An 11,144-nucleotide genomic window follows, 5' to 3' on the forward strand; every position below is an offset into this window, starting at 1 on the left:
TCATTTGGAAGATGTTTGGTCGTTATTTCTTCAGATCGTTTTCCTCCCCCATCGAGGACTCGCCTGAGTGCACGTATGCTGGATGACTTGATCCTGTCCCACAGGCCACTAAGGGTCTGTCCATTTGTCCTTGACCTTTTCTCTGTGTCTTGTTTGGGATAGTTTCTGTTGCTCAGTCTTCAAGTTCACTGCTGGTTTCTCTGCGGTTACATGTAATAACGCTACTAATTCATTGCGTTAGTTTGGGTCCTCCGAGAAACAGCAGCCAGGATGGGAGTAAACACCGATGAGGTTTTGGAGGGAAGCCCCTGTGAAGGATAAACGGACCAGGCCTGAGGTGGAAGGAGTCTGGCCCTGTGACAGGGAAGGGGAGGGGAGGAGATTGGGGAGGAACAGTCCAGGAAGGGTTTGGCCAGGCCGACGGGGTGTCCTAGAGCCAAAGGCTCCTGCTGAAAGAGGCCCACGGCCCACGGATGGGCTGCCATGGAACTTCTGCTGCTCTTGGTTGTGGGCTGCACCCTTACGTGGGAGGCGTGGCCTCTGCGTGAACAGGGTGGCGGGCCCAGAGGGTCAGCACCTGGGCCCTCGGCCACTCGGGCCTCCTCGCAGCAGGGCATCTGAGCAGCACATCTGCATGGGTGCCACACCTACCCAGTGGAATTTGTATTTCGGGAATCCTGGGTTTTTTTAAATTCTAGAAGTTCTTTTTATATTTTCCAGTTCTTTGATTATTTTCCTTTTCCATTTAATTTCTTGATTACATTGAATATTTTATAGCTGTTTTAATGTCCTTGTTTCCTAATCCATCATCTTTGTCATGTCCTTAGTCTGCTTGGTTTTTTCCCCTCGTTACACGTTACATTTTTCTCTCTCACGTGTCTAGAACATCGGTTGCCGTAAGTCATGAGCTTTTATGTTTATGAGCACCGGGGTTTGTTTCATTCTGTTGAATGGCAGGCAGTTAAGATACTTGCAAGTCAGTTTAAGCTTTGGGGCTTGATGTTTAACCGTTTTGGTGGGTCTAGAGCAGCCTGTCTTCCAGGGAAGGGTTAGCCCGGTCCCCCGTGTGCAGTGAGCGGTCCCTCTGCTCTGGCTGGCTCAGCCCCAGGGCAGCTCTTGGACTGCTCACCCGGAGACACCCTGGGACGTCCTTTGCCTGGGGTGCTCTCCACCCGCCGCGGGGGCACCGCCCCACGCACCCTGCCTGCTGCTCAGCTAGAGACCAAACGAGCTGGATTGACGTGGCTCTTTTCTGCCCAGGTCCTTCCCCCTAGCACTCAGCCCATGTCTACGCAGTGCCACCAGCACACTCAGGTGGTCCAGTTTCCAGATGCGTGTGGCCAGGGGTTGAGTCCAGGCCCTATTACTCCCTCGTGGCGGGAACTACAGGCATTACCTGGCATGGGTTGTCCTCTCGCTTGGGCTGTCCCTAGTGGCGCCGCTAGAGGCCAAGGTGACTGAGGTCGTGGCCATCAGGGAGCAGCTTTCCACGCCCGGCGGCTCCAGCAGGACGCGCTCCACCCCATCCTATCACCCTTGCCCCCCTGTCCTCCTGACCGTGTCCTCTTCTCCGCTGTCCGGGTCGGTCAGGGAGGACTTCTGCATCCCCTCCACTCCTCCAGCACTTTCCACCTGCTACCATCCCACTTCCCAACTGGTTTATATGTTCTGTGTATTTTATAAGGTTAGAGAAGATGGGACTTTTATTCGTGTCTCAAAGCAGCCAGGACACAGTGTATCAAATGTAGAAGGAATGCACAGTTTCCTCCAGGAGGATGAGTGCATATATGTTTCTCTTCTCAGCTGGCTTTTGTCCAAGCAGCTGCCGGCATCTCTAAGCTGCGTGTGACAGCAGTGCCTGGGAGGAGCAGCCTCTGTGAGCTCAGACCTCTTGAGCCACTCACGGCACCCATGCCGTCCCGGCCTGTAGCATGCAGAGATGGGCGCCTTTTTCTAAAATCAGAACTCACCCAGGGTTTAAAGTGTCCTCACAGTCAAACTCAGCAGCATCACTTTGTTTCAGCCGCACCACCCTGAGCTCAGACCTACCATGCCTGCGGCTCCCCGGCCTGACCCAGGACAAAACTGACTGCGGGCCCGCGTCCAGGAGTCACGCTCTCGTGCTGACGGTCGGACGAGGTGCCCGCGTCAGCTTCTGAGAGATGCTCCCGCCAGGAGGTCCTGGGCCACTCCGTCCTCACAGGGCCACAGAGCGTGTTTTCTCAAGTGGTGAATGTGGTGGACTGGGGCTGGGAGGTTTGAAGGCTGGCTTAAAGAAGCAGATGCAGGTATGAAGTGATGAAAAGGAAGCAGCTTTGTTTTGCTTTCTCGTTGTGAAACATCCCAAATGGGAGCCCTCCTGTTGGCTTAACTGCACTGAAAGGGAACCCTGAGGGTCTGGGGACCCTTGTCTGGGTATGAAAGGCCAGTTAGGTGCCCCAGGAGGTCCAGAGAGCAGATTTTGTGATGCAGTTAATAGACGCTGGCTGCACTCAGTGGTTCCACATCCTGCGAGTTTTTATTCTCTGCTCTGTGGTTTAAAATTTGATTTGCAAAGAAGACAGCAGAGCCAAGCTGTGGCCTCCCGGCCCTTCCTCAGCAGGTGCTGGGGGCTGGCCCGGTGCCGGTGTGCTGGTGTCGGCGAAGCTTGAAAACCTTTCCGATGAAAAGAAATCACTTTCTGGTGTGATAAAAATTACGGAGTGATAAAAATTAAGATTGTTCTTTTATTGCTGCAGCAGTTGTGTATTCATAGCAGTTGGCTGGGAACGTCTTTGTGGACAGACAGGGAGAGACCACGTGGGGAGATGCACCCGCGGCTCCTGCTTTGTGGCCCCTCTGCCCCCGTCCTGGTTCTTGTTCCCAGGGGGTGGCCGCTCTCCACGGCCTCAGCGCGGCCTCTCTCTCGTTGTACAGACACGCCCAGTGTCTCTGTCATAAAATGCAGAACAAGCTGCATGGGTTTTCTGTAGCAGCTGTAACGAACGGCCACCGGCGGAGCGGGTGAGAAGGTGCCCGTGTCATTTTCCGGTTCTGGAGGTCAGAGCACAAACCCAGGCGAGGGGCTGTGCTCCCACTGGGGCTCTGGGGAGCCTCTGCTTCTTTCCTTTCCAGCTTCTAGGGCCCGTCGCGCCTTGGCTCCCGTCCCCGGTCAGGCCAACCTCTGCTTCTGCCACCGCATCTCCTGACCTGACCCTCTCCCAGGACCCTCATGATGACCCTGGGCCCACCTGTCAGTCCAGGGCGGTCTCCCCGCCTCGAGGTCCCGGCTGAATCATGTCTGCACAGGCACAGGGTCTGGGGGTGAGGGCGTGGGAGTCTAGGGGGGATTTTGCGATCTCAGTACCCCCTTGACACAGAGGCTCTGCTCACACCCTGTCTCCGCACACAGCGCCCCCTGCTCGCAGGCTCCGGGGCCCCTCCTCTCCTCGGGTTCTCCCCTGCGCCGTCCTCGCTGGGATGGCGGCCCCTCCCTCGAGATGCCGGGGCGGCAGCTGTGCACCTGGGTCTCCAGCAGAGCCCCGCTTTCTCGGCCACCGACCCAGCTCCCCACCTTCCCGTTGGTGGTCTCCCCGCGGCGGCCCACGCGCTGCTTCCATTCCGCTTGGGAGCCAACCGCGGTGCCCGCCTTCCTGGGGTGGTGCCCGCCTTCCTGGGGCGCCACCCGCCTCTCCCCCGCTCGTGCTCCGCTGTGCTGCCCAGGCTCTCCTGAGCCCTTAAGGCCCGTGGAGGTCGCTGAGACCCTCACGCAGGGCCGCACTTGCAGCTCTTCTGGCCCAGCGACCACCTTCTGCCGCAGTGCCTGTCGGAGTTGGAGAGCAGGGGCGCCGCCCTCACTCCCGGGTCCTCCCGCCACTCCTGTCCCCTGCTCCTCCCGTGGCCACGCCAGGTGTCCCCGCTCACCCCGTCCCCGGGCTCTGCTGCTCCGTGTGCGCCCCCCGCCGGCTCCCCCTTGGCGGGCACCCTGGGCCGTCGTGTGCCACTGGCTCCCTTCCCAGTCTCCGCCCAAGAGGATGACTCCTGGGGGGGAGCTGGGTGTTTCCTTTCTCCTCTGTTGTATACCCAGGGTGCTCCTAGCACCTGGACGAAACCTTGTGCCCAGAGGCTCCCAGGGCCGGAAGCTGCGGTCAGCCTGCACTTCAGTCCTCCCCACTTACAGGTCCCCGCTTCTCTCCACGTGCTGCAGCCGCGCACGCCCACTGCAGGCCTGTGCACCTGCCAGAGGGGACGCAGGCTCAGTGCGGGATGGGTAGTGTGGCCGCGGGGCGTGTCCAGGCAGGGCTGTGTCTGGCCTCGGGTGTGACTGTGACCCCCCTCCTTGCACTGTAGCCTCTGCCTCCACCTCGGTGTGGCTGGTAATGAATGCCCTCTGCTGATGAGAATCAAGGAAAGGCGGATTTCTTTTTTAAGCTGCTTCAGTACTTGTTCTCAAGGGCAAAGTGTGGAAGATTTTTGTGTGCAGTATGTAGTGTGTACATATCTACTGCTGGACCACGTTAACTGGAAGGCAGGAAAAAGAAAACTCCGTATTTTGTCCCCACTGTTAACTGGATGAATCTCATTGTGCTTTGCCTGTTCCCTGCCCGGCCCACGCAAGACTCCTTCCAGCCTGGCCTTCAGAGCCAGGCTTCCACGCTCCACGGTGGAGGCCAACCCCGTGACGCGCCATCCCAGCCTGTGGACCCCTCGCCCTCGCCGCAGGCTCCCTTCCCCTGGGAGCCCTCCTGGCCATGTGAGGGAGCCTCTGTGCCCCTCCAGGTCCACCCTGTGTGTGCCCTGCACCCCTGGGCCCCTGCCCCCGATTTGTGGTGGGGCCCGTGGCAGGAGGTGCTGGCAGGAGACGGGCAGGTGGGGCAGAGAGAGGGGCTGCGACATCTCCCCTCCCGCCCTCTCCCCCCCGAAAGCTGCGGCTCCCCTAGGTCAGGGCCACTTCTGCCCGAGGCTCCACGGCCACCCTCCCAGCAGCAGCACGGACGCGTGGGTTGGCCACTGGCGTTTGTAGCCCCCCCAGCAGCATGGAGGCTCCCGAGGGCAGGGTCGTGTTGTGCTTCCTTCCGCGGGACCCCTCACCCTTACAGTGGGACCGCCAGAAGCAGGCCCTGCCGGCGCGGGGAGGGCAAGGGTGGAGTGGAGGAAGCCGTCAGGTGAGCTGCGGGGACGGACGGACGTTGTAAACTGCTGGTGACCACGGCTTTCCCTCCCGCAGCTGCCGGGCCGCAGGTACAGCCCTGGGTACAACGAGGACGTGGGGGACAGATGGATCTGGCTGAAGTGACGGCCGCCTCCGTGGAAGCTGCCTCGCGAGGATGGAGGTGCACCCGGGCCGCCTGACTCCCCTGGACTCCACGTAGCTTAACATCGGGGGTGGGAGTGAATGATCCTGAAGTTGCACAGTGGAAGAAACGGCCCAGCAGACAGCAGTCTGCCCTGCAGTGTACTTACGGGAGTGGAAGGAGGCGCCCCCATTTAAAGGGGGGCCCTCCAGCTTTATTCTGGGACGATGATCACTGGGGAGAAACAGTCTGCTGTGAAAGAGCAGGTGTCACTTGGAGAATCTCATTTCGTCACAGTCATGCTCTGTGTCAGGCAGGTTTTGTACACTGTGTGTTCAGACTTCAAGAAATAAAACCGTTCCTGTGGCACATCCCTCCATTATACATCTGCCCACACGCGTACGCGCCACACACGTGTGTACGCACACACACTTACCATTAGCCAGCAGTTGGCTTTGATGTGGTTTGGTTTGATCAAGACATATATTAGGATTGAAGAGTTTTTCTGAAGCATTTCTTCTTTTTGTTTTAGAATGTAACTACCACATTAGAGAAAAAGGAAAAAAGCAAAGAGGAAATACCAAAAAGAGGAAGCAGTTACCCTAGATTCAAAGAGCAGAGTATTGGCTGTGAAAGGGCTTTGGGAAGAGTCTCCTGTGACGGCCCCCGTCGCTGGTGGTGCGACTCCTCCTGAGGGGACTTTCAAGCACAGTGTCAGTGGGTAAAACACAAAAGCACAACATACTCTCTTTATCACCTAAAAGTCAAGTCGTTGATCAAAACTGAGTCACGTGAGAGGAAATCGCACTTGCTTATCCACCTCTGTTGAAACTTAGAAACAAAAGTAAGATTTCCTGAAGGCCAATTGCTGAGGTCCGCGTTTTAGTTGCGGAGTTAAGCTGTGAGTCCTGTTAAGTTGGGTTTTCTACTGTGGAGCCCCACTGTGTTCAGCATGGTCACTCCGAGCCCACACGTGTCTATTTAAATGTAAATGAATTAAAATCCACGTCCTCAGTTGCACTGGCCACAGCTCAGGTGCTCGGAAGCCACATGGCCCGTGGCTTCCGTCCCGGACGGCGCAGGCGAGACGGCATCCTCACCGTGGAAGGTGCCCTCCGGCGTGGCTGTGTTGGAGCTCCCGCTGGCCCCCGCACCATCCTTCCTTTCCCTCCCTCCCTCCCCTCGCCCGTCTCTCCCTCTCTCTCTCTTTGGATTTTAAGAACTGAACGTAAAGGTTCCCAGCAGTTTCTGAGTTGGAGTCTAGATTTAAGTGGGCGACATTTTGCATTTCACTAAAACCCAAAGCGCTTTCACGGTTGACTGAAAGTGCACCAGGCGTGGGGCCAGTCCTGCAGTCTCGTGGCCCGGGCGCCGCACAGACCCCTTAGAGAGGGGAGGACGGAAGATGGGACCGCGTTCAACTGTCCTGGCTGCTCTGGCGTCTGGGCTGTAACGGGCCAGCGCGTCCCTTCTCTCGCCGCCACCCTGCAGTGTCCCTCCCGCCGGGGTCGGCGTGCGTGTGGCCAGAGGACTTGGGTGGCAGACAGGCCTCTCGGGCGGGCAAGGCCGGTTCCAGCTTTGGGGGCAGCCTACACCCCCGACGGGGTGTGGCTCTGTGATTGGTGGGGCTGAGAGGGTGAATGGTGTCATGTTCGGTGGTTCCTTTCCCGTGAGGTTGGGCAGAAGAGCAAGTGGATGGTGCCCAAGTCTCTGCACATTGAAGCCCTGAGGGGCCCGGCCGACGCCACGTCTTCCCCCAGAGCTGCCGCGTCGTCGCCTCACAAGAATGCTCGCAGCCCTGGGCAGACCCACGGTGACAGTCAAACTACATTCTGAGTGTTTCCTGCTCGAGGATCGGGACGGAACGACGCGGTTACGTGTCTTGCAGGTGTGTGTTTCCAGGCGGGAGACTCTGTATTGAGGAAAAAGTGCTCATTCTTTTCCTAAAGTACGTTTTTTGTTCTGTCAGGTTTTGTAAGCAGAAAGGTGAGAACGGCGGCTGCGCAGAGGGAAACGACAGACGGTTTCTTTCGTCCACCCTAGCCGGCGGGTCGCCGCGGCCTCACCGTCCCCCGCTGGCCGCAGCCGTTCAGCGTCACCCGCTGGGGCCCGCAGCCTCGTGCCGACAAGGCGTGTGGCCCAGCAAGGGCAGGTGACGAGGCTCCTCAGACGGCAGGTGTGCCGAGGACTCTCTGGTTACGTTGTTCTCATCTGATCTCGAGGGCTGGGGTCTGTGATACAACAGGAATGAAAGGCGCGCCTGCCTTGCCTGCCAAAAAAGCCCCTTTTGTTTGTCAAAGCCTCCCCCCCATCAGCCACCAACTTGGCTTGGGACCTTGCTGTGTCCTGTGTTCTTACCAGTTACCCGTTTCTGGGCTGGTCGTCCTTAGAGGTGTTTGTACGTGTCAGAACAAAGCAAGCCTTCAGCTGCCTTTTCGTAAGAAAGCACGGTCCGTGCTCGCACTGGGTGCAGATCAGTGAGGCTCGGGCATTGGCAGAGCGCGGGTGGAGAGAAAGCTGCGGTTACTGTCACGTTGGGCTTCAGAGGAGACGCCTGTGTGGGCGGCAGCCCCTGGCTGGTCAGGACTCGGTGAATGGAAGCGTGCGCCCGAGGGAGTCGGGGCTTTCACGTGGCTGCAAATGAAAGGCGGGAACCTGAGGCTTCCTTCAGGGACATAGGAAAACGCAAGGGCAGCGGCTCTGGTGCCACCCCGCTGCAGGGACCGCCTGATATTTTTTTGAATTTTGCTGAGGAAAGTGTGCTTTTAAGTCCACATCCAGGACTTGAACCAGAGGTTTCCTCGGGGAGGTGCTGGGGGCTTGGCCAGGATGAACCTGGGGTGTTGGGACCCTCGGGGCTGCAGGAAGAGGTGACGCTTCCCCGCGCAGCGTGGTCACCGGGCTCGCAGTTTGGCTCAAGTTGCCGTCAGGATTCTCCCCTCAGGAAGCAGTGAAGCGTGGTCAGACTTTACCTTCAAACACGTAAATAAATTCCACATCTATACCGTTGACTTACTAGTTTTGAAATTCCTGACGAAAAATTGTAATAAGAGGAATGACGTGTGTTTCACAAGTGGTGCTTCCTAGTTGAGGTTCTGAAGCTCCGTGCTTAGACCCGGCTGCTGCTGGTAATTTGGAAAGTACTCAGGTTGGTACCATGTAGTTTCATGGAATTAACTTTTTGTTAATCACGAGGCTATGCTAGTGACTGTAATAAAATTCCAGCTTTTCATTTTTAAAAAGGCCTTTTCCTCGGCATGGTTTGCGTGGCGGTGGGTTCTTTTAATACGTGGGTATGTGGAGCCTCCTGGGTCCCAGGCACCATTTGCGGCCCTGGACGGAGGGCAAAAAAGAAACAGACACCAACCGCAGCTCCAGATGTCGGGTCCCTCGTGCGGAGAAGCGCTGGACGCCATGAGGCTCGGTGACTGGCGGGGCGAGTGTGTCGGCCGAGGAGGTCCAGGCTGGCCCCCGGGGCACCCCAGCACCGACTCGGGAGCTGAGGTCGGGGGACAGTGTGGCTTTGGGAGGTGGCCGGGCCGAGGTCCTGGGAGGATCTGGGCCGGGAAGACGGCCGGGGATGTGACCCCCGGCAGGGCTGCGTCCGGAGGTGGACGGAGAGCCTGGTCGGTGGGGACCAGGTGGGGCAGGGAAGCACGTGGGGACAGCTGGGAGCAGAGGCCAGGGTCCTGTTAAATTCCGAGTTTTCCACTGGGCCTTCTTGTAAAGTCAGTCCCCACGCCAGAAGTACACGAGGGTGAGCACGTGCCCGTTCCTTGTTGCTGAGCCTTCGTCTGCTTGGGAAGCGCCGTGAAGAGACGGCTGGGGGTCACCAGGGGCAGCCTCGCCCGGGCTGAGCATTCCCTCCCGAGACGCAGGGACACTCGGGCCGGGGAGGCCACGTCTTCTCCGAGTGTCGCAGTGGAGTGTACAGCTGGAGCCCTTTCGTGGGAGTCTGGGAGCCTGAAGGAGGACTTCGACTTTAATCTCCCAGACGTGTGCTAAGTGAGGCCAGGGCCCTGGCCGGACGGGAGCCAGCGCTAAGCCCCCTCCTGCTTGCGCTGCTGCTCCCACCTGTTCTCCCTCTAGAGGAGTCACCTGACACGTGGTGAGGACGCCAGTGTTTTTGCTTGAGTTTGTGCGTCTCACCTGTGTGGCCCTGGGGGCTCACCTGGGCTCAGGTGGGCGGCGCGTCAGCAGGGGGGTGTCCAGAGCTCAGTTTTCTGTCGGGGGCCAGGGATGAGTGTGTCTGCGTCAGCGCGGCATGTGTCTCCAGGGATGACTCCAGGCCCCTGACCTGGCCCCGGCCCCTTGTCCTGTTGCTGCCTCCTCTCCTGTCCCAGTCCCGGGGCACCCAGCCCATCCCCCTGCGGCGTGGGTGCATGCAGCCCCGAGCCTCGCTGCTGCCGCCCTTCCTGCCCTTGGTCCCTCAGTGGGGAGGCAGTGCTGCCGCTGGAGGAGAGCATGTCTGCGGAGGGGGCCGGCGGCGGAGTCCACGCAGAGCTCATGGGTCGGTGGCTGCCCCCTCCCCCAGTGCCGCCCTCAGCTTCCCCACCTCCTCAGCCCAGGCTGCCTGTGGGCGGCCCTGGAGGGGGGTCTTCAGTGGACTCACAACTCTCACCCTCACCTCGTAGGCTCTTCCGTCCGGGTACCGGGCACTGTGAGCCTGGAGCTGAGGGGCCCTGTGGGCCGGACCCGGATGAGGAGGCCTGGTCACTGAGCGCTGGCTTGGCCGCCGGACAGCCGCATCCTGGTCCCGTTGCCATGAGCTCTCTGCCATCCTGAGGCCTGGACGCCCCCGCTGGCGCCCGGTCATCACACAGCCAGGCACCCCGAGGGCCCCTCCACCCTCCTCTGGCCCCTTCACATTCTGCAGAAGGGTCTTCCCCCACCCCCAGCCCCCCAAGTGCTGAGGTTGCCGAGATGACCTGCTCTCAGGGCAGTTTTCCACATATATACGTCTATAGTATTTGTGTACTTCATGTGAGGCTTGCTTTCTTAGGAGATAAATGCAATAAACCCATTTCTGTTGAAATAAAAAGCAAGACTTGCAACGCACCCGTCAAAGCTGAAACGAAAATGAATCCCTTCTGTGAAGGGGGACAGTCTTGCCAAGAGAAGGTAGCTTAGATGCAGAAAGAATTCCAGCTGGCAAGAAATCCCCAGTGCAAAAAGCCGGCACATGAGCCGCTTGTCCGAGGAAGCGTGGCTGCCCGTGGCAGGGAGGGGTGGCGGCGGTGACGGCGGTGACGCCTGGGTCTTAGGACCCTTGTTTCCAGAACGAACTCGAAGCCAGCGTCATGGCGTCAGTCACTGCCTGCCAGCTGTGCCGTGCAGTCAGGCATCTCTGGTCGTGCTCTGGCTTTTTCCAGCTGTCAGCAGGTTTTACATCTGTGAGTACAAAAAAAAATCTAATGATAGTCTTTACCTGGTCAGAGGTGGCTAGAAAGACCCCAGACCTTCTTCTTTGTTGTAACATAAAACAGCCCTTTTCTCTCCGCCAACAAGTCTCATCACGTTTGCTCTCTCGTGGGTCCATGTCTGTTGCTGCTGCTTCCCTCGAAGGTGCAGGGTCGGCCGAGTGTGCAGTCACCTCGCCCTCCTTAGGAGCCGCTCCTGCGCCCCGACGCTGCTGCTCTGGAAGCCGGTTGGCGGTGGACCACCCCCCCCACCCCGGGGCCGGGACGTACCCCAGAGGAAGCTGTGGCAAGCGCACATGGGGACGCCGGGGGACTGGCTTTTCCCTGCAGGGCCAGGCCTGGAGCCTGGGTGAGGCAGCGGTGGGGAGCCGTCCTGTGAAGGGCGGTGTCCGGCGCATGGAGCAGGTGTCCAGGCGGGAGGGGCCCGCGGTGGGTGCCTGGAGCCCCGCGC

At 59.1% G+C, this 11,144-nt stretch overlaps 1 protein-coding gene across 2 annotated transcripts in view; it reads left to right on the forward strand.

Annotated features, from left to right (window-relative positions):
• NDUFA10 (NADH:ubiquinone oxidoreductase subunit A10) overlaps positions 1-5,642 on the forward strand; it is a 48,848-nt gene extending 43,206 nt beyond the window's left edge. The window contains exon 11 of one of the 2 annotated variants that reach the window (XR_003434900.1): positions 5,207-5,313. Coding sequence is in view for 1 of the 2 variants with exons in the window: in XM_027116785.1 (XP_026972586.1) it covers positions 5,207-5,275 (69 nt within the window). In the remaining variant the exon portion in view is untranslated. Of the gene's footprint in view, positions 1-5,206 lie in introns of both variants that reach the window. The other variant, XM_027116785.1, reaches the window with a different exon arrangement.
• Positions 5,643-11,144: the final 5,502 nt, after the last annotated feature.

The sequence above is a fragment of the Aethalodelphis obliquidens genome, unplaced genomic scaffold (assembly GCF_003676395.1).
Source record: "Aethalodelphis obliquidens isolate GAN/ISIS:26980383/991018 unplaced genomic scaffold, ASM367639v1 scaffold2, whole genome shotgun sequence".
Taxonomy (NCBI): Eukaryota; Metazoa; Chordata; class Mammalia; order Artiodactyla; family Delphinidae; genus Aethalodelphis; species Aethalodelphis obliquidens.